Here is a 27,566-nt window from a genome sequence, read left to right as displayed (position 1 = left end):
TTTATGTGTGTGTTGTGTGATCTAATCAGATCCCTGCACAGAGAAGCAGATGGCGATGATTGTCTTGGCACACAATAAAAAAAAACCAAAAAACTCTGAGGACAACAAAACTATCACAACTCCGCACTGCTGGGATAACTGGCTCTGTAACACACTCATACACATACACAATCTAAACTATGCTCAGACAAAAACTATTAGGCCTCCTCACTGTCAGGAGGGACTGCTGTGATAATTACACACGCACACACACAGGCTCAGTGGCCAGAGAGGCCACACTGTGCTGTGTGACCACCAAACAAGAGGTGTTTGTTCAGTGTGAGATTTAGGAAATTTACTGCACATTAGGAACAACCTGCAGGCAAGTATGAAGTATAGGAATGCTTGTATCACATACTTGTAATATGGTTGTCTATTATTATTATTATTATTATTATTATTATTATTGTTATTATTAGATAATATATAATGATATTAAATGTTAGCATATTAAATCTAGTATTGTGATATATTATATAGTAGCTTGTTTTGAGAAATTCAATTAAAGCCTCATTTATACTGGACAAAAAACCTGCTAACACCCACTAACATCTGGCTTTTGTCTTCAGTGTGAAATGGTAAAATCAGCCATTCAGTCGCAGGTCAAATGACTCTGCGGCAGACATGGGTATTTATTCCAGCTTCAATGTAAATATGACATCTGGGTGAACATGCTAATTTCCACGCTGTGACACAGACCTGTCACCTGCCTAGCACGGTGCTATTAAACCAGAATCACTGTGGCTACACCTTTTGCTGTGCTTTGTAACTGCATGTGATGACATTACTGTCTGCAGTTGTGTGTCTGCGTTCTCTCAGTCCGAACAGAAAGGCAAACTTGTCAGGCAGTGTTAAGGAATTAATTAATTAATTAATTAACATTTTGTTATCCGCGGTTTAAAAAAACTGCTTTTGCGCTAATGTTGGTGTAATTGTAGCTAATGCACATGATTAAATACTTAATATCAAGGTGTGTCTTCATATTGATCCTATAAGTTAATATTAACATAGTACAGTTCTGTTCGTTGAGCTTCAGCACCGCCCACAATGATGCAAACACTTCAAACGCCGCAGATTTAAATTTAAATGTAAACTGTACATCTATTCCACACGTTTCAAAACATATATGGCAGTAATTCATCTGAATCATGTCACAGATACCCTTTTTGTTCTTCTAAATTTATTCTGTAATGAATGTTCTCTCACAGATTAAACGGCTCTACAACTTCTTCCATCGGTGACATTAAGTCTCTTGGAGTGTCTCTTTTTAATAACGCCTTAACCGTGTTTGTCAAGGCAGGGGAAGAGTTTCACCTTACTCTTTCTTTTGGGATTTAAACAGTTTTCTCACCAAATCTTCTTTACAACTTTCACACTTCTTCCACTCCTGAGCATTTTAACATGCATTAAAAGTTATCCCTCATTTGGTAACTGCTAGAATTTATTTATTTTTTGGTCAGCAACATTTACAATTACTTGTTGCTGCCTAATGTGTTATACCCTTACCTCTGGACATGAAAGTAGTACAGAATATAAGATATATGTTGTTGAAAATACCGTCAGTGTAGCTCTATGAAGGCTTCTGTGCTCAACTATGTACAGGGGAAAGCACACATGAGACTAGATTACAACAATCTATGTAAAAGAAATGAGTGAGAATAATAGGTAATGCCCCTGCCAAGAAAAAAGAGCACCACTGCAATCTGTATGAAGTCACTTTTACAGTAATTGCATACTGAGTCATGTTTAAACATGCAAAAACATTTAAACCACAGGCATATGCAATTTTAAACCATTACAACGGATCATTTCAAGTGGTTGTAAGTAATGAGGACAATTAAATATTGGAGGTTTTAATGATCTGTTTGGCTCATCTCTTCAGGCCACTACATTAGTCAGACTCTTCACTGGGTTGGACAAGGGAGTAATAAACTTTCCTATCTTGCCAGCAAAAGTAGGAATTCAACCAGTATTCATTAAAATCTTCATCTGCTCTTAATCTATAGGACTCTCTCAGAAATAGGTCGGCACTTCATTTTTGTTCCAGTTCAATAAATTATGAGATTGAAATTTCAGGCTTTGCTCTGTATTCCTGTAAATGTCTGTATATGCAAATGACCTGTTTTTCTATGTGGCAAATGATTTATATATTATTGATTTTCTTATAACATAACAAGATCATTAGATAATTAGGACAGACTGTTGAATGTAGGCCTTTTTTAATGTGAGTAAGGCTTTAGTGTGTGTGTGACAAAACAAAAGATGTGTTGAGGTTTTTATTAATACCGAAACAATTTGTGAAATAATTGATTAGTAGGTCAACGAAAGGTTAATCAACAAGTATTGTAAGTCATTTATCAGTTCTGGTTCGTCTTCTCCAATGTGAAGATTTGTTGCCTTTCTTAGTTTTTTTTATGATTAATATTGTTGTAAATTGATTATCTTTGTGTTTTATACTGTTGGGCAGACAAAACACAGCACCTGAAGACCTCACCTTTGGCTGTTGATACTTGATCTGACATTTTATCAATCAATTACAGAAAATAATTGATGGATTAATTGATAATGTAAATAACTGTCTTCTTCTCTGTGTTTGTTTCTTTCGTTATTTCATTCTCTCCACACCCACCTTCTCTCTGTCTGTCTTGAGTTTGCAGGTCTGTCATTACTACACACCAGTTTTGGACTTGGTTCAGCTGGTTAATCTGTTAGACCTGCCCAGCTTTCTGATGTCCAGCACCCACTTTGAACTGTATCCTCGTTTCGAAGTGTGTGTGTGTGTGTGTGTGTGTGTGTGTGTGTGTGTGTGTGTGTGTTTTTGTGTGTGTTTTTGTGTGTGTGTTTGTGCACTTAAAAAGAAAACTAAAGTAACATCACTTTTACTTCAATCCACATTTAAATGAACCTGCATGTGTGGAACATCTACGCCATATGTTCAGATTTTAGTATATTAATACCATGTAGTATAATGTCACAAGTAAAGTATTTGATAGGTATCATAATAAAACTGACTGTTAATATATATTATGCATATTGATATTCTAAAAATTGCAGCTTTTTATTGCAAATGTTCACAATTAATTTTCCTGTCAAAATGTGGTTGGTAGCTTCTGTTCGCTAATATTGTACTATTCCTTAACGACTAACAAACAGAGGTCTGTGTGGGAAGTCAGCTAAGGCTAAACTCCTATTGGACCAGCTGAGGTCACTGCGTGGAGAGGTATATGCCCATGAGCTGTACTCTTATATGTACAGAAGTCTGCTGTAGAAAGTTGTAATTTCGAGTGAAGCAAAGAAGGAAGGTTTTTCCTTGACAAGGAGAATCTGTTTTCTTTAGTCTACAGGCAAATGTATATCAGACATAGAAGATAGATACAAGATTCATCTTGTGTGTGATTTATGGGACTTGGGGACTGTGTGTTTAGGTTTATTGACTGTGTTTCTATCTCCAGGTTGGAGCATTGTTCAGCCTGTCATGTATAGTCACCCCCATCGCTCAGCCCACAGCCAGCCAACTCAGCTCCCAGCGCTGGAGGGAATCTATAGCCAGGAGACCAAAGTCCTTACCTGGTAAAACATTTCTCTTTGAGCCCTTTTCATTACCTCATTAAATGGATGACTGGCAGCAAAAGAGAGGAGCTATATCGTCTTCTGTAGGGATATAGATTGGTAACTAGGACTACACTTATATTCATTATAATAAAACCTTCTATTGGAAGCAGATTTGGAAATGGGACTTAATTTGGAAAACTGCTGGAAGGATCAGGAGAAAAAATATAAAAGAAGGTATAATTAATATGCCATACATGGGGAAATTGGATTTCCCGCAAGTAGAAAAAAATAAAAATAAGAAAAAATGACAGCAGGGATAAGTTCTATAATAATGCACTTGACCAGCAATTTATAGAGTAGAAACGTATGCAGAATAAGATAAAAACTATTCAAAGGGAGCAGCAGACTATTATACAACAAAATGAGTTATATAACAGTATTTTTCTGCTGTCGAGTAACTCCTGATGTAACCTCTGTCCCTCCTTTCTCACACAGTAGCGCCTGACGTAGAGGTGAAGGGTGAAAGCGCTCACTACTTCCTGCTGGTCCAGGGCTCAGACGATGTTGGGTGTGGAGCCTGCAGGGTCAGGATGTTGCACTCAGACAGTCAAATTAATGGAGCGGCTGCCATGGCAACCGTCACCAGGTTGCTGAAAGAGAAGTCTCTGTCATCATCAGGTATATTATGTTGTCATGTTCATAGAGATGCGTGTGTGTGTGTGTTTCTGTGTGTGTGTCTGTTTCTCTGTGTGTGTCACTGTGGATGTTTAGGTGTCACTTTAATCTGTTACCTGTTGATTTGCAGTATCTTGGACCTAAGAGTCTATTTGAGAAAGTGAGCAAGAGCTTGACAAAAACCTTTATCTAACTTCCTTATGTCCTAATGTTGTACTGCAGGGGTTTTCAAAGGCTACCACTGCCTAAAGTCAAGACACCTTTGCCTAAATCTTTGCTTATATTTGCTTATGTTTTGGCAAATTGGCACTCTTAACAGTATGCCACATTAGCTGTAAGCAGTTCCTCTTTGCAATGTACCCATGGATGTAACAGGCAACTATCACTGCATTACTTTGATTTTACTACTTTACTGAAGATAACTCATTCTCAAGTGAGTTTCTGAGTGTCTTTTTTTTCTATGATCTCTAAGTGGATTTATTGAACTTTTATAAGCAATAGACATCAGAGATAATGGTATCCTTGGAAAGTGTAAGTGAATTTAATATGTGTCAGGTCTGTGTGATCAGATTTGAGAACTCAGTGGAGTACAACTGTTTACACTAAGGGTTTTATTTACCTTAAGCTCTGTGTCGTAGTCTGTCCGTGTTGGTGAGCAGGACAAATCAACAGTCCACACGACAATAACTAACTTCCTGTTGTTTTTAGAACACCAGCATGCACATGTCTCTTCCACCTCACACAGTATCTTTGACTCATGTTTCTCCATGTACGCCTCACAGTTTGAAAACCTCTGTTGTACTGTAATCAAATTTAGAGAGCACTAGTATTTTGTCAGCATTTGGAGGCCTTGGAACACGTAGAAGTAATTTGTTCTCTGCCACAAGAAAAGCCCTTCAAACATCCTGTTCTCTTAAAGCTGCTGCTCAGCTTGATTGGAGTAGAAGCCCTTCTGGCTTCACTGACAGAGGTTGAGGAGCTGTCCTTGTTCATCAGGCTAGCCTGTGTTACAAAAAGTGATAGTCTTCAATGCTATTGGCTATTTCTGACTCAAGAGATTTTCTTCATTTGTGCTGCATGTCTCTTTTTTGCCACCTCTTCCTCCTTCTTCACTTCTTCTTCTCCCTCCTCTCAGCACTGGAAAGTTGTGACTGTTCTGTTAAGGCTTTTCTCATCTTTGTCACTTAAATAAGAACAATCAATTAAAGACGCGAAGGAGTGAGAAAGGGTATTGATAGGAGGAGGAGGAATAGAGTGAATGTATAGATGGTTGGGTGGTGGACTGGTCCTGTTTGTAGGGGACTAGATTGATGAATGGACATTTGTGGAAATGGAAATCTCACGCTGTTGGTTGTTTTGTTCCTTAAACTTAAAGCGTCTTTTGTGATGAAAATCCTTTAATGTTCTTTGGCTTTATATGATATTCAAGAGACCTATTGTGGGGTTTCCTCCTGAGACTCCCTGCTGTTAACATTTCATGCAACCTTCAGGAGACATTTTTGAAATATTTTTAAATGCAGAGCAGGACTATAAAAGGTGCCCTAACTGTGGCAATGTCACGGCAGAGTTTTCAGTCAAAATGAAAGTCTTAAAATGCACCCTTGAAGGTTGTTGCACCTGAACAAAAGTATATCAATACACCTTTGTAAAATGTAATTCATCAACCATCCATTTACATATTGGAGCAATAATCATAGGTGTGTATCTTTTTGTTATTGTTTACTAATCCAGTTGTTCTTAGCCTCTTTACTTTAAAATGAAGCATAGTCTCCTTGAAACCCTAATCACATGTTGCATATGTCAGAGTTGTGAGTGATTCCACCAGTGTGATTTTGTGTCTAATTGATGGTGTTATGTATCCAAGCGTCTAAGTATGAATACTGTGTTAGTATATAGGAAATTTAAGAAGGCAGTAGAATATCAATTTTTGTCAGCCATGTGAAACCAATAACAATTTCAAAGATTCAGCTTCAAGCTTGTTATGCCAGTACTTTCCCTAGTGTAAGGGATTTGCCTTTGGGATCATCCTCAAACCACAATATTGCAAATTTCGCTGTTAGAGGGTAATCCAGTAATGTATTGGTCTTCCATAAAGTTCAGGGATTTACGTGAAACAGATTGGTCAATTTCAAAGCTGCAGAGGCTGAGATATCCAGACTGTCAGTCACAGGGTTTTTCCCAGGTTTTCATAGGGCTTAGGTGCTGTCTGGGTTCCGGGGTATGTGGTGGTTTAGGGATTTGAAATCATTCAAAGGATATTTAAGTTAAGTTTTTTTTTTTCACATTGTTTTTCAAATATTTGAAGTAAACTGACTAAGGGGTGGAGTGCCCATAAACCTCTCTGTTGCCCCTGATCCAACTAGAACAAAATCAAAATGTTCAGCGAGTCCCATTCCAAACAATACACAATTGAGGTTTGCAAATTATCTCATCATTCTGTTTTTTCCCTATTACTAAGTGTCTCTCTTCGATCAGCAGGAGCTGTAGGCGACATCTTCCGCCCTCTGCCCTGTCTCCAAGGAGACAGCCTGCTGAAGAGAGAGAGGAAGGTGACCCAGGTTCAGACTCTGGTACTCAAAGAATATCTCAGTGAGTACAACATTTAAAGAGCTCCTGAAATGGAAAATGAATCCCAGAATATATAGTAGTTCTGAGGAAGAAAGGTATAGAGCTGAGCATTATGTTGACAATAATGCAAATGATTGCAAACTGTCTAGCCAGACAGATTTCATCACAAATTCATATCACAATATATCACAATTGATATAGATATATTTTAGAGCTACTGTTGTGCTTTAACTAATTGCTTGTATGTTAAAGTTGCATAATAACCACAGACGAGCCCTCAACACAGCATCTTAAGCTCATTAAAATATGTCAGTCAAAATATTCCCCCAAGCAGGAGAGGGAAACAACCCCCTGACAGCACAGTAGAGGAGATAACTGATTTGGAAGTTTTATGGGAACAGAATTGTCACAAAACAGATTTATATTATTTTTCTCACCTAACTAATGTCTGTGGTGTATCTTCATCAGGGGTAATAAAGGTAATAAAAGGGTAATAAAACGAATTTGATAATGTTACTTGGCCTGAAAGGGATGCTTGCTCAAGCTCTTTGTCGATCTCCAAAAAAACTGGAAACTATTTAAATACTTGATTCATCATTCCGGTAATTTTGCAAAAATGCCAAATATTTACATATTAAAAATTTGAATGAACACTTGACTGTTGGTTGCACAAAACAAGAAAATTAAATGTCATTTTGACATACGATATTTTATTAATTGATTGAAAAAATAATTGGTAGATGAATTAACAATGAAAACAATCCATAGTTGCAGCCCTTTATAATTGAAAAAATATTTTCTATAAAACTAGTGAAGCAAGACGATGTGCTAATCCACTTGTGGTACTCACTATATGTGTTTGTTTTATTCAGTTACCAACAGGTAGAAAAAAATTATTTGACAGGAGTCCTCAGTGTTGCTTGTTTAATATAAATAGAGTTGAGATCAACAGTCTTTAAGATACATTATATCCTGAGACAAAGAGATGGAGGGAAGAGATTCTTGAAACTTCTTGATCTGTCATCAGTGTAAACTCACGCCTCTTTCCATCCCTCAGCACAGGCTGGTGCATAGAAAGACTGTTGAAATATCATTATTTTACAAACCCACATAATGTCTACTTGGCAAGCAAAGATAGTGGAACACCAGTGGAGTGGATCCAGATTAAAGGAAGTGGAGTGAAATTCTTCAGACTTGAGGAAAAGTGTTAGGACTATTCTTTGAAAAGGCCGTGAGCAGAATGAAGAGGCCTGACAGACCACAGGCCTTAATGAAATTCATCGCAATATATTCTGACTTGGCATTAAATTGGAAAAAGGCATGTCCTTATAAGTTGCAAAACTTAGAAGCACTGAAGTTTTCTGATTGTGTGTGTGTGTGTGTGTGTGTGTGTGTGTGTGTGTGTGTGTGAGTGAGAGATCGAGAGAAAGAGCACCATCATGGGTGTCTTCATCTCATAGACTGTAACCAGTCTGTGTCTCTGCTGCATAAGTATAAAAGCTGATGCATGTGTGAACGAAGGACTTCAGTTATAATGTTTCTCTTTTTCCATTTCCGTGGACATCAAACTCAACTTTCATTTCTCCATTATACCCACGTCCCTATGCAGATTCTGTTGATATGCAAGAAATACTCAACATCTTCAGTATTTTACTACTAAACTAACCTTAGATACGTGAACTAGAAATAAAAAGTTTCTTTTTTGAGTTTACATATACATTTATGCTGGTGGTAACAAAGTTTAACATTTGATGAAGCTCTTTTACATAAAACTGTTTGGCCAAATTGTTGCTTTATAGAGAGAAACTATAAAAATGTCCACATATCATTTCAACAGCTCACCTTCGCCCTTTATGATGTCATAACAGCCCTATGCATTTCTTTTATGTGAGACTACCAAAGTGTAATTACCCAGTGCAGCTTTAAATTAAAACTGAAACTAATTAAAGGAATACACTTCTGTTTTGGAAGACAATCAATCATAAGCTCACTTTTTATGTAACATTAACACTGATGCCAAAATCTTCCACCAGCTGTAAGTTTGCCAGTGAGCCATAAGCTCAATCTAAAATGTCGCCAAAATGAAAACCAGCCTCTGCTTGTGTTTCCAGGACAGAAAGAAGAAGCATCAGCCTCAACTTCAATACCAGTCAACGACTTGAAGGTCATTCTGAGTTTGGCCAGGGAGCAATATCTGAAGATGATTGACTCCACTCTGCCCTCTGCTGACACCTGTCTGACACACGAGCAGGAGACTGCCAGGGCCTCAGGTATGGAAGAAGAAAGAGACAAAAAAAAACAAGCCAACTGTATTTTCACATCTGCTCAAAGCCACACTAGAAGCAAACAGTGGAAAATTTGTCAGTAGGCTGGTCAATCTTTGTCACATAAACACAATGAAAAACCTAAATCACAAAGACATCTTTTCCTGCATAATAAGATATGTGGAAAATATCGCCGTTGTTAGAATTACAGCTAGGATGCTGACATGAATGTTTGTTTGTTTGTTTTTCCGACTCGGCTGCTTGTAATTACAGTCTGACTTATGATTTTGTTGTAAACCAGGAGGTTCAAGAACAAAATGAGACAGAAAGACCTGGTCACCTGCCTCAATCTGTGCACATAGATAAAGCTCATTGTACTCATATTATGGGTTTGCAGATGTGAATTAGCCCTATATTATTAATCTAAAGATGTACTCCGAGTGAACACTATAAAGAAATCTTACAAAACTGTGTGCAAAAATCCAAAAATGACATCAACAACTCATGTTAGTTCACACATTTACCTAAACAATATTCTTGACTTGACCATGAAGTTATACACAGCAGTACATCAGTATTCACTACATGCACATTCATAGGATGACAGTTTTAGGAAACAATGCCAGCTAATAATGCGCAAATAAATTGTTAGCAATAAAACAGGTCCCAGGCCTGCAGCTAGAGCTACATGTGCACAGTGAGGGCGGTGCTGATTTTCAAAGTATAGCTGTGGGGCTAATAGACCTACAGTTTTCATGTCATAAATGCTGTGACATTGTTTGCCAATTATTTTTGGAGTCTCAGCACAACGTTGTCCATCGTAATGTTTATTGTGTAATTATCTATGCTACTAGATTCAGGCATCGTCTCAGCGAGTGTAATAGTCTTAGAATAGATCAGTGTCTTTACCGGCAAAACTGCCATTTGTCCACATCATGGAATTTGTGTGCATCCTCCTGATATCAAGTTCTGTGCCAGTTATATGTATCAGCTGTCCAGAACCTCAAAGGACATACTTGAAGTTTGAAAGGGTTGAGGCAGCAAGCTTCAAAAGCAAAAGTAATGATAGCTGTAAAGGTGTACACATGTACACGTTCACACCCTCTGGTCCAGAGACGTCACATACAGCAATAAATAGCTTCTACAATCCATAAAGAATGTCATGCAGTTTTGTGTCTGTATCGCCCAAAGGTGTGAACGACTTTGTGTGAGCTGTCAAACTGCCGGAGAACTTCAGTCTCCCCATATAATATACTTTGGTCCTCAGGCCATTACGGTACAGAGAACATCCTCGTCTCGGCAGGGAACCTGTTATGTACACATTTATCACATTTCTGTCCTTCTTGAGATAACATATAATCTTCCTGCCCAAACATAAGAAAAGTGCAGAGTTGCTGATATGCTGATAGTTGAGATGCTGAGATTTAATCTATTCAGGGTCTCGTCTGCCAAGAGTTCAGTCTGTTGACCTGGCTCAAGTGAAAACTGGAATAACTCCTGCAGTCCATCACACAGTACGTCGTGCCTACATTATTGGCCGTTATGATAGATTGGGCACAGTAGGTTTGTTTATAAATGCCTGTACCACACTCCACTGTTGCTGTTAGAAAATGCTCAAAATGGGCAGGGTAGTCTCTCCACTGTTCTAAAATGTACAAAGTCTTACTGATTTTTCCCTGCAGTGCTGAACTTCATTTCCCTTAAGGTGTTGTGATAAGGTGTGTTTAAAATAATTTATAACTCCCTCCTCTTCTCTTTCATCACATCAACTACTGTGAGCTCCAGCTTATGGTTCAAGCAGCACCAACCCACATAAAAGCATCAGAGGCTGAACAATTAATAATTACTTGGTATTTTAGACATGTTAATGTGAGACAACTAAAGCCAACAGAACTTGACAACTTGAAGGCTCATTTAGTATTAAACCCATTGGGTGCGCAGTGTACTTTTAGTTTATAAAATTTATAAAATGAAGCACCCTGTGACTGCACTTTTAATGGAGATCAGCTAATTAAGGCTTTGAAGGAGAGGGAGTCAATAAGTCAGCTTTTTAAACTATTAGTCATATTTTCAATCACTGCATTGCCGTCATACAACAACGTTTCATGCCACTAGAATCGCTCTCAACACATTCTTGTTAAAGAGAATTTCCACTTTAAGTACTGTAAACAGGCCTTATCTAATTCTGCAAGTGTGAGCTTTGTTGTTTTGTCATTGTAGGTTTTCAGACCATTTTCCAACAGCCATCTGACTGGCCTGAGAGGAGTGTCCTCCACAACATAGAGAACCTGCAGAGGAGACGACAGAAGAGGAGGTAAGTGGAAGCTACTATGGGTTAGGGCTGTGTGACATGGCCAAAATCTCATATCCTGATACAAGTCTCTTCATATCCAGATAACAATACATATTATAATATAGTACATTTTATGTCAAATCAAATGTAAATATACTGTGTAAATTGGGGCCATTTGTTTGTGTCTTTACTTTTGTGGCTTTCATCCCTTGACTGTTTTTATCCTATCTGACACGATTCTTGCATAGGTGGTGAAAGGTGGTGTTTGGTTTTGTTGCCTTCATGCAAATTTCCTGTCTGCATCTGTGCCGTGTGGAAGAATGCAAAGTATCGTCCAAATGATGAAATACAGTGTGATTTGTGACAAAATGATATAAAGGATAGAGCATAGAATGAAACAATAGACATTTTTCAATCATCACACAATCTATATAATATCACACAGCCCCACTTAGGATAGTGCCTTTGTTTGGCCAATTCTGCCCCAAGTAGAGTCTTAATTCTTATTGTACGGTATCTAATCACTATATTTTTTTGTGTCTTAGATTTGGATTGTTAGGTCCAGGCTCGAGTGACAGCCTGCTTGGTCCTAAAGACGGTCAAAAGGGCTCCTCTGCTCTACTAGACGCCAAAGAGCTTCTGAAACACTTCACATCTGATGGTTTGCCTACTGCAGAGCTACAACCACTGACTATCAATAGAGGGTAGGTTCAGTCTTCCTCTCTCACTCCATGCTGAGTAGCACCTTCACATCAGATTAAAGTTTATCAGATGGCTGGATTAACTGAATTAAATTTCATATATCTAGGCTTTCACTTAGACAGACATAACCAGACAAACATAACGACAGAGGCAGTCACACACACACAAGCAGACAGGATTACAGCCAGACAAGGGTGCAACAGAAACAGAGTACCAGATAGTTTTATAAACAAAGATGGACATGAATGAATTGACTCAGTGCAGAAAGATGTTCACTACATTTTCACATGAACATACACATACTGCAGTCAGGTAAACAGTATAACAGTGTGGGTTTATTTCTAAGATAGTTCGGAATGACATAATTTTAACTAGTCCATAATGAGGATTTGACTATGATCATTAGCCTTTAACAGTTTCTTAAAAATTCTGGAGCAGAACAGTCCTCCAGTAGAGCTAATAATTCTGTCACCAAATTGTTTGTTTTGATTAGTACACTATGTTTCTGTAGTTTAATGAAGAGAATATTAAATTGAGAAAACATTTTCTTTGACAAACTATTTATTCATTTTTTTCTCCCCTTTTCTTCCTCTATTCCCCACTTCTACTCATCTGTCCTTGTGCACTCTCTTTCTGTTCAGTAATAATGTGTTTCAGTTGTCACCAGACCTCTCTCCTCGGAGAGTCAGCCAGATGCCCTTCAACAAGGCCTCAGCCTCGCATTATCACGGCATAGAGTAAGTTTCTACAAAGCGTACAGCGACTATTCAGAAGTTCAGCCTCTCACTAGAAGCCACATCAGTCTCCATTATTTCTGAATGTAATATTATTATTATTTTTATTGTTACAATTTTTAATTTATTTTATTTGTTCATTTAGTTTCTGCCTGGATAATCAACGGTCCTTGGATCGGGACCAGGCTTTTGTACGGCTCCAGTCCCGTCTGATTCGGCACGAGACCCAAACCACCTGCTCCAAAGAGCCGTGTGCCCTCCCCTTTGCCCTTAGTCCCGCCCCCTCCCCTGCTGTGATGTCAGAACCAGGAAGCGTGCCTGACGGAGAGACTCTGCAGAATGCTGATGTAGCTCGACTTAAGCGCAGGTCCTGGGACACGGACATAATTGGAGGTTATCCTCGCAAGAGGTATGATGATGGTGAATGTTCTTATGTTTGTTTTGTCCGTTCTTTAAGTCAAGATGTCTAACATGACTTATGATTAATAAGAAAAGAAGACTTTGACTTGAGAAAAAAAATCTTCAAAACACTTTCTCCTGGTTAGAAGCAAGATGTGGAGTGTTTGATTGATTGATTGATTGATTGGTGGATCTTGGGTTCATGGTTTACATAAAATGCCATAACTTTAGTGTTGTTAACTGTTACTGTCTTTGTGTTATCATCTGTTTGTCTGAATGATCCAGGCTGGTGAAGTCAGAGAGCAGCGACTCCCTCTGTTCTCAGAGCAGTGGCAGCAGTGGGACACATCCTGCCATTAGGTCTCTTAGACAGCAGCCGAGCAGATCCCAGTCCACATCTGCCTCCATTGGCTCTTCTTCCTCTTTAGCCACAAGACGGACATCCTCAGGTAAAAAAAAAAAACATATTCATGGAAAGGGACTATAATTTCCTCTTTCTTCTACATTTTCTGTCCCATACTGTAACAAATCATGCCATCATGCATGGTTTTAATGTTAGGACTATTTAAGAAATAACATTTGCGTAACATTACATATTATCGTGAAAAATATATATATTTTATGTAACTTAATTCATGTTTATGGAAAGGGGGCATGATGGTGAGCTAAGTAGACAGTCAATAGTTAGGTAACAAATCATCTGGAGAACTGAAAGCATGATTTATCCCTTTGATCCCTCTCTCACACAGATATGTTAAGTAATATAAACAAGTGGTACATGTTTCTGGTTAATCTAATAATTTATTTTTGAAGGGTTAATTTTCTCTCTGAAATATGATTATAACATCAAAAAGCTACCAATGAAATGATCCAGTTATTGCACTGGCTTGGCTCACTGAGACACTTGAACAGAACGGAGCAATTGTTAATGTTATTAATAACACCTGTGCTTTTCCTACTGCGACAAGTCAAAATGTCTGCTGTGAAAAACAACTGCCAGTTTTACTGCACAACCCTGAAAATTTATGAGGCTGGAAACAGTTGAAGATTTGTTAAGACTTAAAGGCCCCGCACACTCGCACAGTTGTTTTCTATTCTGGCTGATTAGACTTCGGCTTGGGTTGGTGTTGGGCAGAGCTAGGCTGGGATTTACATGAGGTCACCAAACACCATGTACCAATTAAAATGATAAAGGTGACAGGTGCAGCAAAGCTAACGAGAAAGTCAGAGAGACAGAGTCAGTCCTGAGAGCAGGTCTAATTAGGTAAATTAAGTGAAAACACCTGTGTGGTCTTTAACAAATTAGTGGAACCTGACTATAGAGACCCTTTACTCTAAATCTGGCACCACATTGTTTTATTTGTGAATTTGCTTTAATCATATTTGTTAATATAATTGCTTTCTTTTGTTGCCTTTATTGTAATGCCCCAATGTTAATTTTCCTGACATTAATCTGCAGGTTTGGTGACTATTCCCTCTGCTGACAAACCTAAACCTCAACAGCAGAAGACACATCATGTGCAAACAGAGGACAAACCTACCAAAGAGTCACGCTCCCAGAAACACAACAGGGTGAGTGTGTGTGTGTTCTTTTTAAACCTCAATGTAATTATCAAACATACAGTGATTAAGTGTTAGGATGTGTGTCCATGAAAAACATGGATGTGTTTACAAAAATACATCCATGCTTTAAGAATAACTCAGAATAATTGTAACCATGGAAACAAGTTCTCATCATAGTATGCCAAGCTCACATGTTTGTGCATTTCAAGTACCTTACCATTCACGCAGTTTACAAGAATTAAAAGCCCTTATTGGGGACCTCTAAGAAATAGAGGTGCAAGGGTTTTTGGTTTATATATTTCACTTCATATGATGTATTACTAAACACACATTGTACCGTATTAGTACAGGGTTTCATCACATTTATAAAGATTTCTCTCACAGAGCATTGAAATTTCAGTGTAGAGACAAATGAGTTTTACACCTTGTTAGCTAAGTTTCCTTTAAGGATTATGGTTTATTACAACCTTTGTTTTATTTTCACATTTCTGGCCATTAGTTTTCAACATTATGGTCTTGTTCTATCTCCTTCTCCTAACAGTACATCTCAGCACACATAAATTAACTGAACTGCAGTAGGTCAACTAGCTGGGGTCACCATCTCCACAGTATCTAGAACCAAACAGACAAGGAGCCTGGTTTGTTTGCCTGCTGTGGGCACTTTACCTCTGTTTGACAGGCTGAAGTTGCTCCCTTGTGGCTAGGGCAAAATAAAACTGCTAATGAAGGCAGGAGTGCTGTGTTCAAGGTGCCCTCTGAAAGCAACAGTAGTTACTAATACTAGTTAGTTAATATTTTTTGATGTAAATTCGAATTAGTTTGCATCTACTATCACAGTATATTATACAACTAGTTATATGTTTGGAAGTTTTAGTGATGGTTCTGCTCTCAACCAGGATCTTAGTGATTATTTTGGCAAGTACGATGTCATAATAACTGGAGGCTGGAGTTACAAAAATAAGCTCAAGTTGTACTAAGCATCGTTTTCCTGTATATTCACATGTTTAACAACAAATTAAAAAAGACATTCTTTTACTTTTTCTCCTAAAATCTGAAAACAACTGAATGTGTAATACACACACACGCACGCACGCGCGCGCACTCACACAGGCTTTCTGTGACAGATGAGAATTTTTCGAAGAGCTCCACCAAAGATAAATGTTTTGCATGGGATCACTGTGAATGTGTGGGTTGCATCATAATGTTGTGGCAGAAGCACATTAACAACTAGACTATTACCATATCACCTGCTGCCTGCCTCCACAGTCACACACGCACACTCTTTCCTGTCTCATTTTTCACGCGTACAGTGGATGCACACAGGAACACATACATGGACACATGCACGAGTACACACACACACCCCGCCATGCTGTTTCGCGTTGTCCCTTGTACAGCTCACAATCTGCATCCCGACCTTGACTTGTTCTGATTTCTGATTACTATGCAAACAGGCTTATCATCCAAACCCAAGTATGAGAAAGAACAGTTGGCCCTATTCAGAAATAATGATAGCAGTTTATTCAGGACAGAGATTAAAAGCTGCCTTTCTACTCCTCGTGAGACTGAATGGCACCACTGATTCCTCACAATAATTTATAGTGTTTCCTCAGAACAGTCGCTGTGACAAGATTAAAGGCGGATCTATTTATTTCAGGAATGTGTTTTCCCTGTCGACGCTACCAGTGAAATATTTGTATGTTTCTACCTGCAAGCTCACTGTGAACATAAAGGTTCTGTGCAAGGACGTCCCCCGAAAGTCGAGACATTTTGACATCCTTTCCTTTTCAAAAAGCAGCCATGCTAAAATTAGTTTCTCTGATTTAGCATTAGGTGGTTTGGGAATAAACAGAACTAGATTTAATGTTTTCGCAATTGCGCTAATACAAAAGAGTGTGTGTGTGTGTGTGTGTGTGTGTGTGTGTGTGTGTGTGTGTGTGTGTGTGTGTGTGTGTGTGTCTTTTGTGTCCTCAGATGTTGCAGGAGGTGGTAGTTAAAGCACTCAAACACCATGGGATCACTGCTGAGCATGAGTGCTTTGAGGCCTGCAGCAAAAGACTGTTTGATATCTCGAAATTCTATCTCAAGGTTAGTCTTTTTACTGCCCACACACAGTCAGCACTGTGGTTTTTATTTGACACTTTCTTTGTTTGTATGCTGCAGTTTGGAACATTAGTTATGTTTGGTTATCGATCTTCACAACAAATTAACTCAATAATAAGAAATTTGTAGAAACAATTTCCCCAATACCCACATTTTCATCTGATTTGTTTTGTGCATCCTTCTGAAGCCCAATCAGATGTTTTTTTATTTGATAGAATATAAAAATATAAACTCTGCCCTAATTGTCTGCAGTGGAGAGAGAAGAGCACTCAGATGTTTTATGTACAGTCAGTAAACGTAGCAGTGATTCAATGAAAAAGTTGACTTTTACAAGTAAAAGGATTTCCTTCAAATTTTAGTTAAAAGTACATCAATCTTATCAGCACAATGTACTTAAAATATCCAAAATAACAGGCCCAGTTATCAGTGTTATTCTACATATTGTATAATTATATTATTACTGATGCATTAGCATTTATTCTGATGTTATAGCTATTCAAAATGGAGCTAATACACAGTTTGGTAGTTTTGAGTGTTTGATATAATGTGGTTATTTTCTTTATTTAGATTTCTTGTAACAATAGCTGTCAGTCAAATTTAGTGGGATAAAAAGTACAATCGCTCCCTCTGAAATGTATTGAAGTAGACATGTAAAGTAGTAGAAAATGAAAATACGTACAAATTGTACTAAAGTACAGTACTTGAGTAAATGTATTTTCCACCGCTGGTTTCCAGTAATGCATAATTCGACTGACTGACTATAGCCTCATACATATTGTATACTTGTCCTCTCTCCAGTGGAAATTAGTTCATTTTTGACCAAAAATGTTTGATGTGAAGCTCGTGTGACTGTATCTCACTGTTTCAATATGAGTGATTTTCTGTGTTTGATCCCAGGATCTTAGGACCTCTCGGGGCCTGCATGATGAGATGAAGAAGGCAGCTAGCAGCAACGTTAAACAGGTAATGCCACCAAAAAACAGGGCTTATCCACTTGATTTAGGTGTCCTTAAAGTGAACTTTGTAAAGTCACACATTTAAAATCATATTTTCTATCATTGAAGGTCATTGACTGGGTGCTGGAGAAGACCTCAGAGAAGTGAAGATGATCTTAAAGAATAAGTGGAAACACTTTTGACAGTTTTTGTCCAAAACTGTGCTAGGTCACTAGATTTATGTTTTGAATTCTGCAGTTGTGTTGTGCTCATCCGCCATGATCTACTCCCACTACTTTAGAGCCTTGAAACAAAAAAAAACTGAGACAAGGCGACATAGTACACTCTGCTCTGACTGCAGTCACTGAGAGGCCACAAGGGCTTCGATGTTGGCTTCAGGTTGCAGTTTTCTCTTCTTTGTAGCTGTTTTCAAACATGATTTTAAATCCTCTCTCACTTGTTCATTTTGTTTCTACATATAATAATAATTTTATGGATTTATGAATGTGCATATTTTATCTTTGTATTTCATATTTTAGTCTTTGAAACACAATAAAGTGTTCTTGAATCTTATTGTTTGCCCATTATAGCTTCCTGATTACAACCTGAGCCAGTGGGAAAGCAAGCAAGCGTGTGTGTGTGTGTGTGTGTGTGTGTGTGTGTGTGTGTGTGTGTGTGTGTGCGCGCACGCGTGCGTGCGTGCGTGCGCGTGCGTGCGTGCGCGTGCGTGCGTGCGCGTGCGTGCATGCGCGCATGTTTGCATGCATATATGTGTGTGTGTCTTTAGAGAAAACATTCATGAATGTGTGTTGTCTCTAAGAAATATGTATTACATTATCAGCACTGACAGCTAACAGCCCAGTGTGGATGGTAGCTGTTATTCAGACAGTGAAAACAAAGCAACGAGCAGTGCAGCACATTATGCAGCGCTGATTATCACTGACAGTCAGATTTGTCCTGTTTGTGCTCGTTTCTCTTTGGCACAGACTGATTTCATGCCCACGGTGAGATATAGCACTCACAGCCAGTTGTTTTCTACTGGCACCACGTCAGCTTCTCTCCAAGAGAATGCCAAGTTACCATAGATGATCAGCTTTTTGTGGAGCTGGATAGCTGGTCGACTGTTCCATGAACAAGAATAACTTGTGTTTTAATATTTAATTTGAATTATAATGTAGAGGCCTGTAACTTAATTCTTAAGTCTTAATAATTTATTGGGAAGTTTTTCTGGCAAGACCTGTGCAATTTGGTAATAATTATTGAGAGAGTAGGATTTTCCTGAACAAAATTTCCCCATTCAACTCAAGTAAATATTAACTTATTAGAGGAAGCTTTATTCTCCATATTTATTGAATTGTATACTTGCCTGTAGACAAATTTTAGATTTTTGTGTGTTCAGTTGACCTGCTCACTGATTTAAAAAATTGTTATTCTGCAACTAATTTGAAATAAATAATTGCAAGTGTACCAACTAAACCTAGAAGTTGGTATCAAATTATATTGAATTTTACTTCTTATGAAATTACTTTTACTTACTTACTTTTATAATTAATTTACAACTGAAAATCAACTTAGTTTTATATGATTGTCAGTAAAGGTCTACTGAGTTGCAGGTGATTCTCACAGTACTGTGAAAACCATCTGTATTTAGTGTCATGCTCAGCACTACCAAATGTAACTGAACAGAAAAATGGAGGTAAATGACATTTACCACAGATTTCTGGTCAGCTGATAGTTGTGAATCAACACTAGACTTTCCAAATGTAGTGTGTCTGTATTTCTCATTGCAGGGATACTCAGAAACCAGCATAACCTGACACTTTTAGTGTGCATGTTCTTGTGGGAATCGACTGAGCTTGCATCCATCAGTGTGTGGGAGCAGCACTGAGCGTTAGGGTGAGATAATGAAAACGTGTTATCTGCATGTGTTGGTTGTATCGCAGTGGAGCAACAGAAGAGATAATACAGTTCACAGAAGCCCGGCCACAGAAAATGACCACAAAAGGAAAACACTGACTGTGCAGAGGAGGAGACGCCACATGGTGCCACTTATCACTAGTCCTTGGTATAATGACATAAGTGTGAGGGTATCTCAACTTTGTGCACATTTTTTTCAGCAATATCTTTATTAACATTTTTTTAATTGCTTCCAAAACCAAATGAACAAGATCTCATCCAGCAGAGACGTTATTGTGCAATATGAAAACTAGTCATTCCCTTACATGTCAGACATTCAGGAGATGGCAAAGAAGCTTAAAACTAAATGAATCAATTAATTGATTAAGAAAATACTAAAATAATAATGAATAATACTGAAATTAAAATAATGAAACAAATTAGTTTCTCTGCTTTTCACAAGGGTTCCCCTGTTATTTGTATCATTGCTTTGCTCAAGGTCACAGTTCACGTGGAACAGAACAATCCGATTTAAAAGGAACAGAAAACCACTTGCAATGAAACCTTGTCTGCCATGTTCATCATATTACTTACATCCACATTCTCTATATAATGTATAGAGATAAAAATCTTTTGATTGTTTACCTTTAATAATGTAAGTAATCTTTTCCAGAGGTGAAGTTATGGGCAATTCTTTAATCCAGTTAATGAATTTTAGTTTATTAGTCTCCTTCCAAGAGAGTGAAGTAACTCTTTTTGTAAGCAGTAAACAAAGATCCAAGGTAGCAATATCTTTCCAAGGTGTTTATGAGTGTGTGTAAATCTAAAATGAAAAACTTTGGACCAAGTGTTTAGTGTATACCCAATATATTCTCCAGAGCTTGTTTAATCTCCCTCCAACTTCAGCGAATTCCCAAACGCACTCCTGTCCACACCTGAAACACAAGTCTGGGAGAACACTGCTATCACTTGTTTAGCTTTTCTGGTTTCACATCAGCCAGTTGTATTGCAGCAGTTTGAGCTGAGTATCAACAGTTTTTGTTTGTGCTTAACTTTCTACACATTTATGACAATGTAAGATATGTCTCATTTTCAAAGGAAGACAAAAACACAAAACTGGAGCTGAAGAATTTCTGGGGAACAACAAATCCTCAACCAAAAATCTGCAGAGATAGCTTCTTTTTATCTTATCGGCTTTAATCTCTGGACCCTAAATGATTTACAGACGTGTTCTGTGGGCCCATTAAATGAAGACGGCAAAGATTAAATGAGCTGGCCATCTGTTGTCGCTGCTCCTTGTATATAAAATAAATGTTATTAATGGCCAGGGGAGGTTCTTGTTCCAGGGACTTGAGATCTGTCTTTTTACTGGTAGAAAGATGAGAAGGACGAGGGATGATGAAAGAAAAGAAGAAAGGTGCATAATGTGAAAAACAGGCAACACGCATTGGCAGCAGATTTGTACAGCTAAAGAGGGATGAGAGGTGAGAGATCAAAATAAAGTCTTCTATCTTATCTTTGAACTGTTTCATTATAAAAACTCAAGGTGTTGACTGTTTCAGCCCAGTTACCACGCAGTCACTTTGCCAGGGAAATAATTCAATCTTTGTGGGAGTGTATGGAGAACAGCAGGTATACAAGGCAAATTCAGTGTGTAAGTGTAGTTCCTAAGATCAGTACGGGTGCACTAAAGAGCTCATTCATAAAGAATGCACCACCTTGTTGTAAACCCGTTTGTCGCAAAAGTAGTTTCCTGATAATGTAACTCAATTACTATGCATCGTCTCAACCATGAAATCAGCAATAAAAGCTTTACTTCCCTTGCAATTGTCCTTTTTATTAGAATATAAAAAATGTCCTGTGATGAATGTCTTTCCTTTTCCAATGACATCAAATAATGATGGTAATTTCAACATAACACTTAATAACACTTGCAATAGTACGCAAAAACAAAACATTTTCCAAATCCTAAATGCCAAATGATCGCTGGCAATTCATTGGCAAATCATTTTCCTAGCAAGATCTTGTTTTATCTGCATTTATATGTAGTTTTCAGGGCTGTAGCCAGGATTTAAAGCTGCCATAACCAATATGTTACAAATATAATGTATCAAATGAGTGTGTTAATGTGAAATGGATCACTTGTTGTAATGAACCTACACAGAATAATCACGTGAATTTACAGCTCCCCTCTGCTTTATGGATTGAAGCTCATTGTTTAGCTGTCCGACCCCGACCCCCATCTTTACCGTCTTGATTCACTCTCACCGCTCTGATACTGTCGTGTTCAGCTGTAGCAGGCAGCTGCTTTCAGTGAAAAAGCTCTAAAAAAACCAAAAAAACCCACTGTATACAAGTTGCTTATCACCAAACGGCAGAGAGACACACTTAGGAATTATCTGGTGAACATCGTGGAGCATTTAACAGTTTAAGAGCCAAACGTTTCCTTCAGGAGTTGGTGGAGAATGGGGCGGAGACCAAAGGCAGAGCTAGAACAGATAGTTAGATGGGCCAACAGCTGAAACAGAGTCAATGCTGGACTTCAGTGTGCCAGGTGGCCAGCAACAACTCCAAATGAAAGCTATCCTTTCTCTGTTACTGCTGGATTTTTATCTCTTGTTTCTGAATGTTTATGAAGTGAGGTCATGGAGTGAGCACTGCAATTGCAATTTTCATTTTGCACTGCTCCTAAAATTCACTCCACATTCAGTCTGAGCAAAACAACTATGACAATTTCACAATTTGATGAGGAATTTTTAAAAGCAAAATTTCACAGCTTTTCATTTTCTGTAAATTATATCTGATATGAATGCTGTTTCAAAGTCTTCTCCACACCATCACTCAGGTAATCATGGTGGATTAGTATGAATGTTGTCATATTGGTTCTGCTGCTAATGTGTTTTTCACTCCATAAGTGCAGTGGCTGCCTGGAACTTGGGGAAGACGTAGGCTATATATAATGTATAATTATGTATAATTTCAGTTACATTGAATAAAATGCTAGCCTGCATTGTGACACTCAGTACTCAGATTGAATAGACAGGCACTGACACCTCCTACATTATAATCAGACAGACCTGCTATAGTCTTTAAGTGTGCATTTTGACATTTGACCTCATGTATGAAAAACACTTTTAGCCTGATGGATACTCAATGCCTGTGCTGGAACAGTAATGAGCAGGAAGTTAAGAGAAGCAGAAGTCCCAAGGGAAACAGACTGACACGCACCACTGCATTTGTACATTTTATAGAACAGTAATTAGTACTGAACAGACTATAGGAAGCCACAGTGTGCATATGTGTGTGTTTCATTTTGTGTCAGCATTGGTGTGACTGATTTTGTACAAATGCACCAGTGTGTGACAGTGCTCATCTTGGTGACAAAAACCGTATCAACAAACATTTTATGAGACTTAATGAAAACGAGGAGCCATCAAGTTAAATTACAATCATGATTTCCATCCAGCCTGGACAGCCAAACACCGTCTGTGGCAGAACTTCTTTCTGGACCAGCCTCACTGTGAGATGCCAACATGCCAACTTCTGACACACACCTGAAAAGTATATACTTTTCCTTATTTTTGTTTTTATAAGCTTTTTTTTTTTTTTTTTTTTTTACATAAAGGAATAGTTGTGACATTTTTGGTCATTTTGGTGATTCATTAAATGAGAAGCTTGATACCACTCATTTTGTTTGTTAGATATGGGGTTAGCTTAGCATAGCATAAAGAGTGAAAGCTTAGGCTCTGTCTGAGGGTAATAACGATTTTATTAGCATGCGTAAAGCTCACTAATTAAAACACCATATTTCACTTGTTTAAAAACGACAAAGTGTAAAAATGTTTTGAGCTAGCTTTTCCCAGTCTTTGTGCTAAGCTAAGCTAGGTGTCTCCTAGCTATAATGTTAGTGTAAGAGTTAACTGAGAAATTCATATTGATGAGGAGTTTAATTTTTGTATTGCCATACCTTAATTAGTAGTTGGTTGATAGTCTATTTCATTTAGTAGGCATGTAAAATGATCTGCTGTATCAAAAGCCACACTGAGATTGAGGAAGAGAAACAAGGAGATGGAATCTGAATCCATAGTAAGCAGAGGATCATTTAACACTTCAGAAAGTGCAGTTACAGTGGAGTGACAGGCCCTGGAGGCAGACTGAAAAGGTTCAAAAAGATTACTGTTAGATATGTGGGTTGAAAGCTGCTGACACTTAACTCTTTCTAGTGCTTTTGAAAAGAGTGGAAGGTTAGACACTGGTCGATAATTATCAAGAGACCCTGGATCAAGGTGTTGTTTCTTAAGTCACATTTGAAGCAGTTTTAAAGCTCGTAGGGACCATGCCAGTTGTAAATGATAGATTAATAATATTTAGTGTTGTATCTTCGAAAATTTGGCCGAGATCTTTGGAAAGTTTAGCTGGGAGAGGGATGAAGAGACAGGTAGTGGGTTTTAAAGCCAACACCAGCTGGTTCAATTTTGGTTCCACAAAAGAAGCCAGATATTAGGAAACTAATTTTGTATTTTACTGCAAAAAAAGTGTCTAATGTCTAATCTAAAAGGGCGAGGAGTTAAGGCTCAAAGTGTCAAAATGAAATCTAGGATTGTGTAGAGAAATATGCTTCTCTAGCATCAGACAGAGCCCGCTTATAATTCAGAACACACAGATCACAGTCATGCCATTGGGGGCAGAAGACTTGAGTCGAGGACTAGGCAGAGCTGTGTTTAAGTAAATGGTGCAATTTTCACCAGGGCTTATCGCTGCAGTGGAAGGAGCCAGGACTACCAGCAATCGCTCACCGAGAGCAGTTAAAGTTGATGGAACAATGTGTTGAATGGTAAATACTTTTGCACCAATGTTGTGGGAACAAGCTAGTGTCATTCTGATGTGATAAGGAAATTATCTGATATAATGGATGTGGATGTGGGGGAGACAGTCAGATCAGAAACCACTGTCCTGCATGATAGAATCAGGTTCAGAGTGTTACCACTGCAGTGAAGGTTCACACACTGGGAAAAACCAAAAGTGTCAATAAGTGCCAGCAAGACTTTACATAGATGATCAGAGGTCTTATTCTGGTGAATATTGAAGTCACCATTAGAATCTCAGAGTGATTAACAAGGCCTGCGATAAATTCTCCAAACATTGTAAGAGCCAGGTGGTCTGTAGAGTATCACATGATGGACTGGTCAGAGTCTTTTGCCCTGGACAAAGTGATCTATATTCAATGGAGATGGTTTTAATACAAGAGTCTCAAAGGAGTTCAATGTAATATCAAGTTTGGACCTCAAATTAAAATAGACTATAGATTAATGCAATACTCCCACCTTGTTTTGTAGCCAGAGCTAGTCGCAAACTTTCACTGTCTGCCATTTAGTGATGAGCAGTTAACGTAGAGCTTTTTACTGAAACTAGTGACCTGGTTGGAAACTGAACTCATCAAAGCAGTAAACATTACAAACCAAAGCAATGAGCTAAATGATGCTAAAACTCTATAGAGCTGCAGGAACTGCAGAGTTGGTGATAACTCTCTATTCTTAATGTAATATATATATATATATAGTATTAATAAGTGCAGCTTTTAAGAATATAATTGATATATCTTCTTTTTTTTAATAATCAGTCTACTTTCTGTGGGGGGTTTCTCCACATTAAGTTCTGTTAATGAGCTTTAATATGCCTCAAAGCTCCTTTTGAAGCATATTACTGCACTGCATCCTGTCACTGTCACCATAAGAGTTCAATGATTTGCTTTGTAAGCTTGTTTTCTCTTTTCTCCTGCATGTTTTTGTGTTCCCCCTCTCCTTCCCTCGTAAGTAACAGTTAAATTTTGACTATAACCCTGATAATGAAAGAGTAAAATAGAGCAGAATAAATCTCTTCCGACTACTTGACATGTGACAATACCCTGGATTTTACATGAACCCTGTGCATGGTTCTGGTCCCTGCTTGCCAGTTGGTATCCTGTAACAAGCACAGAGGTCCTTTTGAAATCCTGCTCCGCTGATCAAATAATTTTGTAATGACACAATGTTCCTGTGGTGTTTAGACTACACAGAGTGATCACCGCCTCAACTCCCATTGGTACTATTTTCATGACAGCAGGCCATACCTATGGGATCCGTTCACATGTGGAAGAAAGCAAAGCACATGCACACATTTAGTACACGTTTATCCGTCCGTGTGCTTCTGTGCACAGGTTCACGGGACTGATGATAACACAAAGAACAGTCACACAGTATGTGTGTGTGTGAGAGAGAGAGAAAGCGAGAGATGGGGGTGCATTCAGGGGTGTAGAGACTTGGCAGTTGCATCCTGAAACATTAATTTGTCTCTCTCTCTCTCTCTCTCTCTCTCTCTCTCTCATTCACTCACACACACACACACACACACACACATACACACACTCTTTCTCACCTCACATCTCTGTTATCATCAGGTTCCCAGAGACTGGTACTTTGTATTTCATATGTGAGGGAGAGAAAAACAGGGGAAAGTGTTACTCCCTCACTGCCAAAGACAATGAAAGGGTAGGTTGTGTACAGGCATTGGGAGAACATGATGTTTCATGATTTATGGCTTCATATGTGTATAAGTTACGTGTGGGCGGTTGTTGTTGAGAGTACCAAAGCCTGAAGTACAACCCTTGTTAAGTGGGAGGGTCACAGCAGCGACATCACCTCACAAACATGCCTCCGTCTGTCTTCTACTGTTGTAAGACTGTGTATCCTCCAGTGTGTGTTTGTGTAAAGTGTGTGTTTGTTGCTGAAAAGTTTACTCCTCATTCTCTTCTTGTCTATTAACAGATAATAACTGGGACAGAGTTAGGAGATGACCCATTTCTTTCTCTTGAATAAAATTCCAAATAGCCTACACTATAAGATATATTGCATCAATTAAAATTAACAACACAACTGTAAGATACATAAAAGTGTTTTCATTATGTAATCTTGGATACTGACTGATTTGTTCTTAATCATGACAAAGTGTACATGAAGCTGCAGCCAGTATTATTTTAGTTAGTTTAGTAAGTTATTTTATTAACTGTTAGAGGTAGTCCACCCAGGACACCGTCATCCCTGACCCATTAAATCAGTTGCTGCTGCGGGTAATATGTCTCAGAACTTTTAAAAAACATAATTTTGATGGTGCATGAGTTGATATAGATCCACTTAGCACACCAACAAATCTGATAACACTGAAGATAATGGTTTGTTTAACTCTGCACTACTTGGGCACCATAAAAACAAACGAGAAGGAAAAGGTGCATCTGCAACTAAACTATAGCAAAACACTGAAAATGCTCTCAAATTTGTCTGTAAGTGCTGAAAGAGACAGTCTGTATATTAGAAGAAATGGAAAATCACAATTGCACTCCTTCTCTCATTTAAGTCAATTTCAGTTGGATTTGGACTTTTCTACATAAAAACGTTACTATAATAAATAAAAAAATAAAAAAAGATTGATTGAAAAATAATTTTAAAAAACAGTATAAAACTGGTAAATGGAATTTTAATCTCTAAAAGATATGTTTAAAAATTTGAATTTAAACACCTAATTAGACTTATTTAACTAAATTAAAAATGGTATTACCTCCCCCGTGTTGTTCACGCACGCGCGTCACAAATAGAAGCGTAATGACGCTCGAACCGAGGGTATATAAAGGCTGCTCATCAATTAGATCTTTCCCTTTGCACCTGGACTTGGACACGAGTTGACCTGTTGCAAACCAAAGCTGTGGGAAAGCAAACTTTTGGAGAAGTGAATTTCTGGAAAGAAACCACTGGAAAACTACTACTGGATCTTGTTGGAGAGGAAAACTACTACATCACTGAACTACTGTGGA

The 27,566-nt window shown here is 38.1% G+C and overlaps 1 protein-coding gene across 4 annotated transcripts in view; it reads left to right on the top strand.

The window, feature by feature from the left end:
• mtbp (MDM2 binding protein) overlaps positions 1-18,400 on the top strand; it is a 29,265-nt gene extending 10,865 nt beyond the window's left edge. The window contains exons 9-23 of one of the 4 annotated variants that reach the window (XM_087174829.1): positions 2,697-2,791; positions 3,193-3,259; positions 3,492-3,609; positions 4,090-4,269; positions 6,745-6,855; positions 8,946-9,104; positions 11,319-11,412; positions 11,937-12,095; positions 12,735-12,830; positions 12,973-13,236; positions 13,512-13,675; positions 14,686-14,798; positions 16,764-16,877; positions 17,790-17,855; positions 17,957-18,400. In XM_087174829.1, coding sequence (XP_087030955.1) covers positions 2,697-2,791; positions 3,193-3,259; positions 3,492-3,609; positions 4,090-4,269; positions 6,745-6,855; positions 8,946-9,104; positions 11,319-11,412; positions 11,937-12,095; positions 12,735-12,830; positions 12,973-13,236; positions 13,512-13,675; positions 14,686-14,798; positions 16,764-16,877; positions 17,790-17,855; positions 17,957-17,995 — 1,839 coding nt within the window. In that variant the 3' untranslated portion in view covers positions 17,996-18,400. Of the gene's footprint in view, positions 1-2,696; positions 2,792-3,192; positions 3,260-3,491; positions 3,610-4,086; positions 4,270-6,741; positions 6,856-8,945; positions 9,105-11,318; positions 11,413-11,936; positions 12,096-12,734; positions 12,831-12,972; positions 13,237-13,511; positions 13,676-14,685; positions 14,799-16,763; positions 16,878-17,789; positions 17,856-17,956 lie in introns of all 4 variants that reach the window. The other 3 variants (XM_023409273.2, XM_023409272.2, XM_023409270.2) reach the window with 3 other exon arrangements.
• The last annotated feature ends 9,166 nt before the right edge of the window (positions 18,401-27,566 follow it).

The sequence above is a fragment of the Seriola lalandi genome, unplaced genomic scaffold (assembly GCF_002814215.2).
Source record: "Seriola lalandi dorsalis isolate HSWRI2012SDOR001 ecotype SW California unplaced genomic scaffold, Sedor1 jcf7180002054387, whole genome shotgun sequence".
Taxonomy (NCBI): Eukaryota; Metazoa; Chordata; class Actinopteri; order Carangiformes; family Carangidae; genus Seriola; species Seriola lalandi.
Note: the sequence above shows the minus strand (reverse complement) of the source record. Positions and strands in the feature narration are given on the sequence as shown.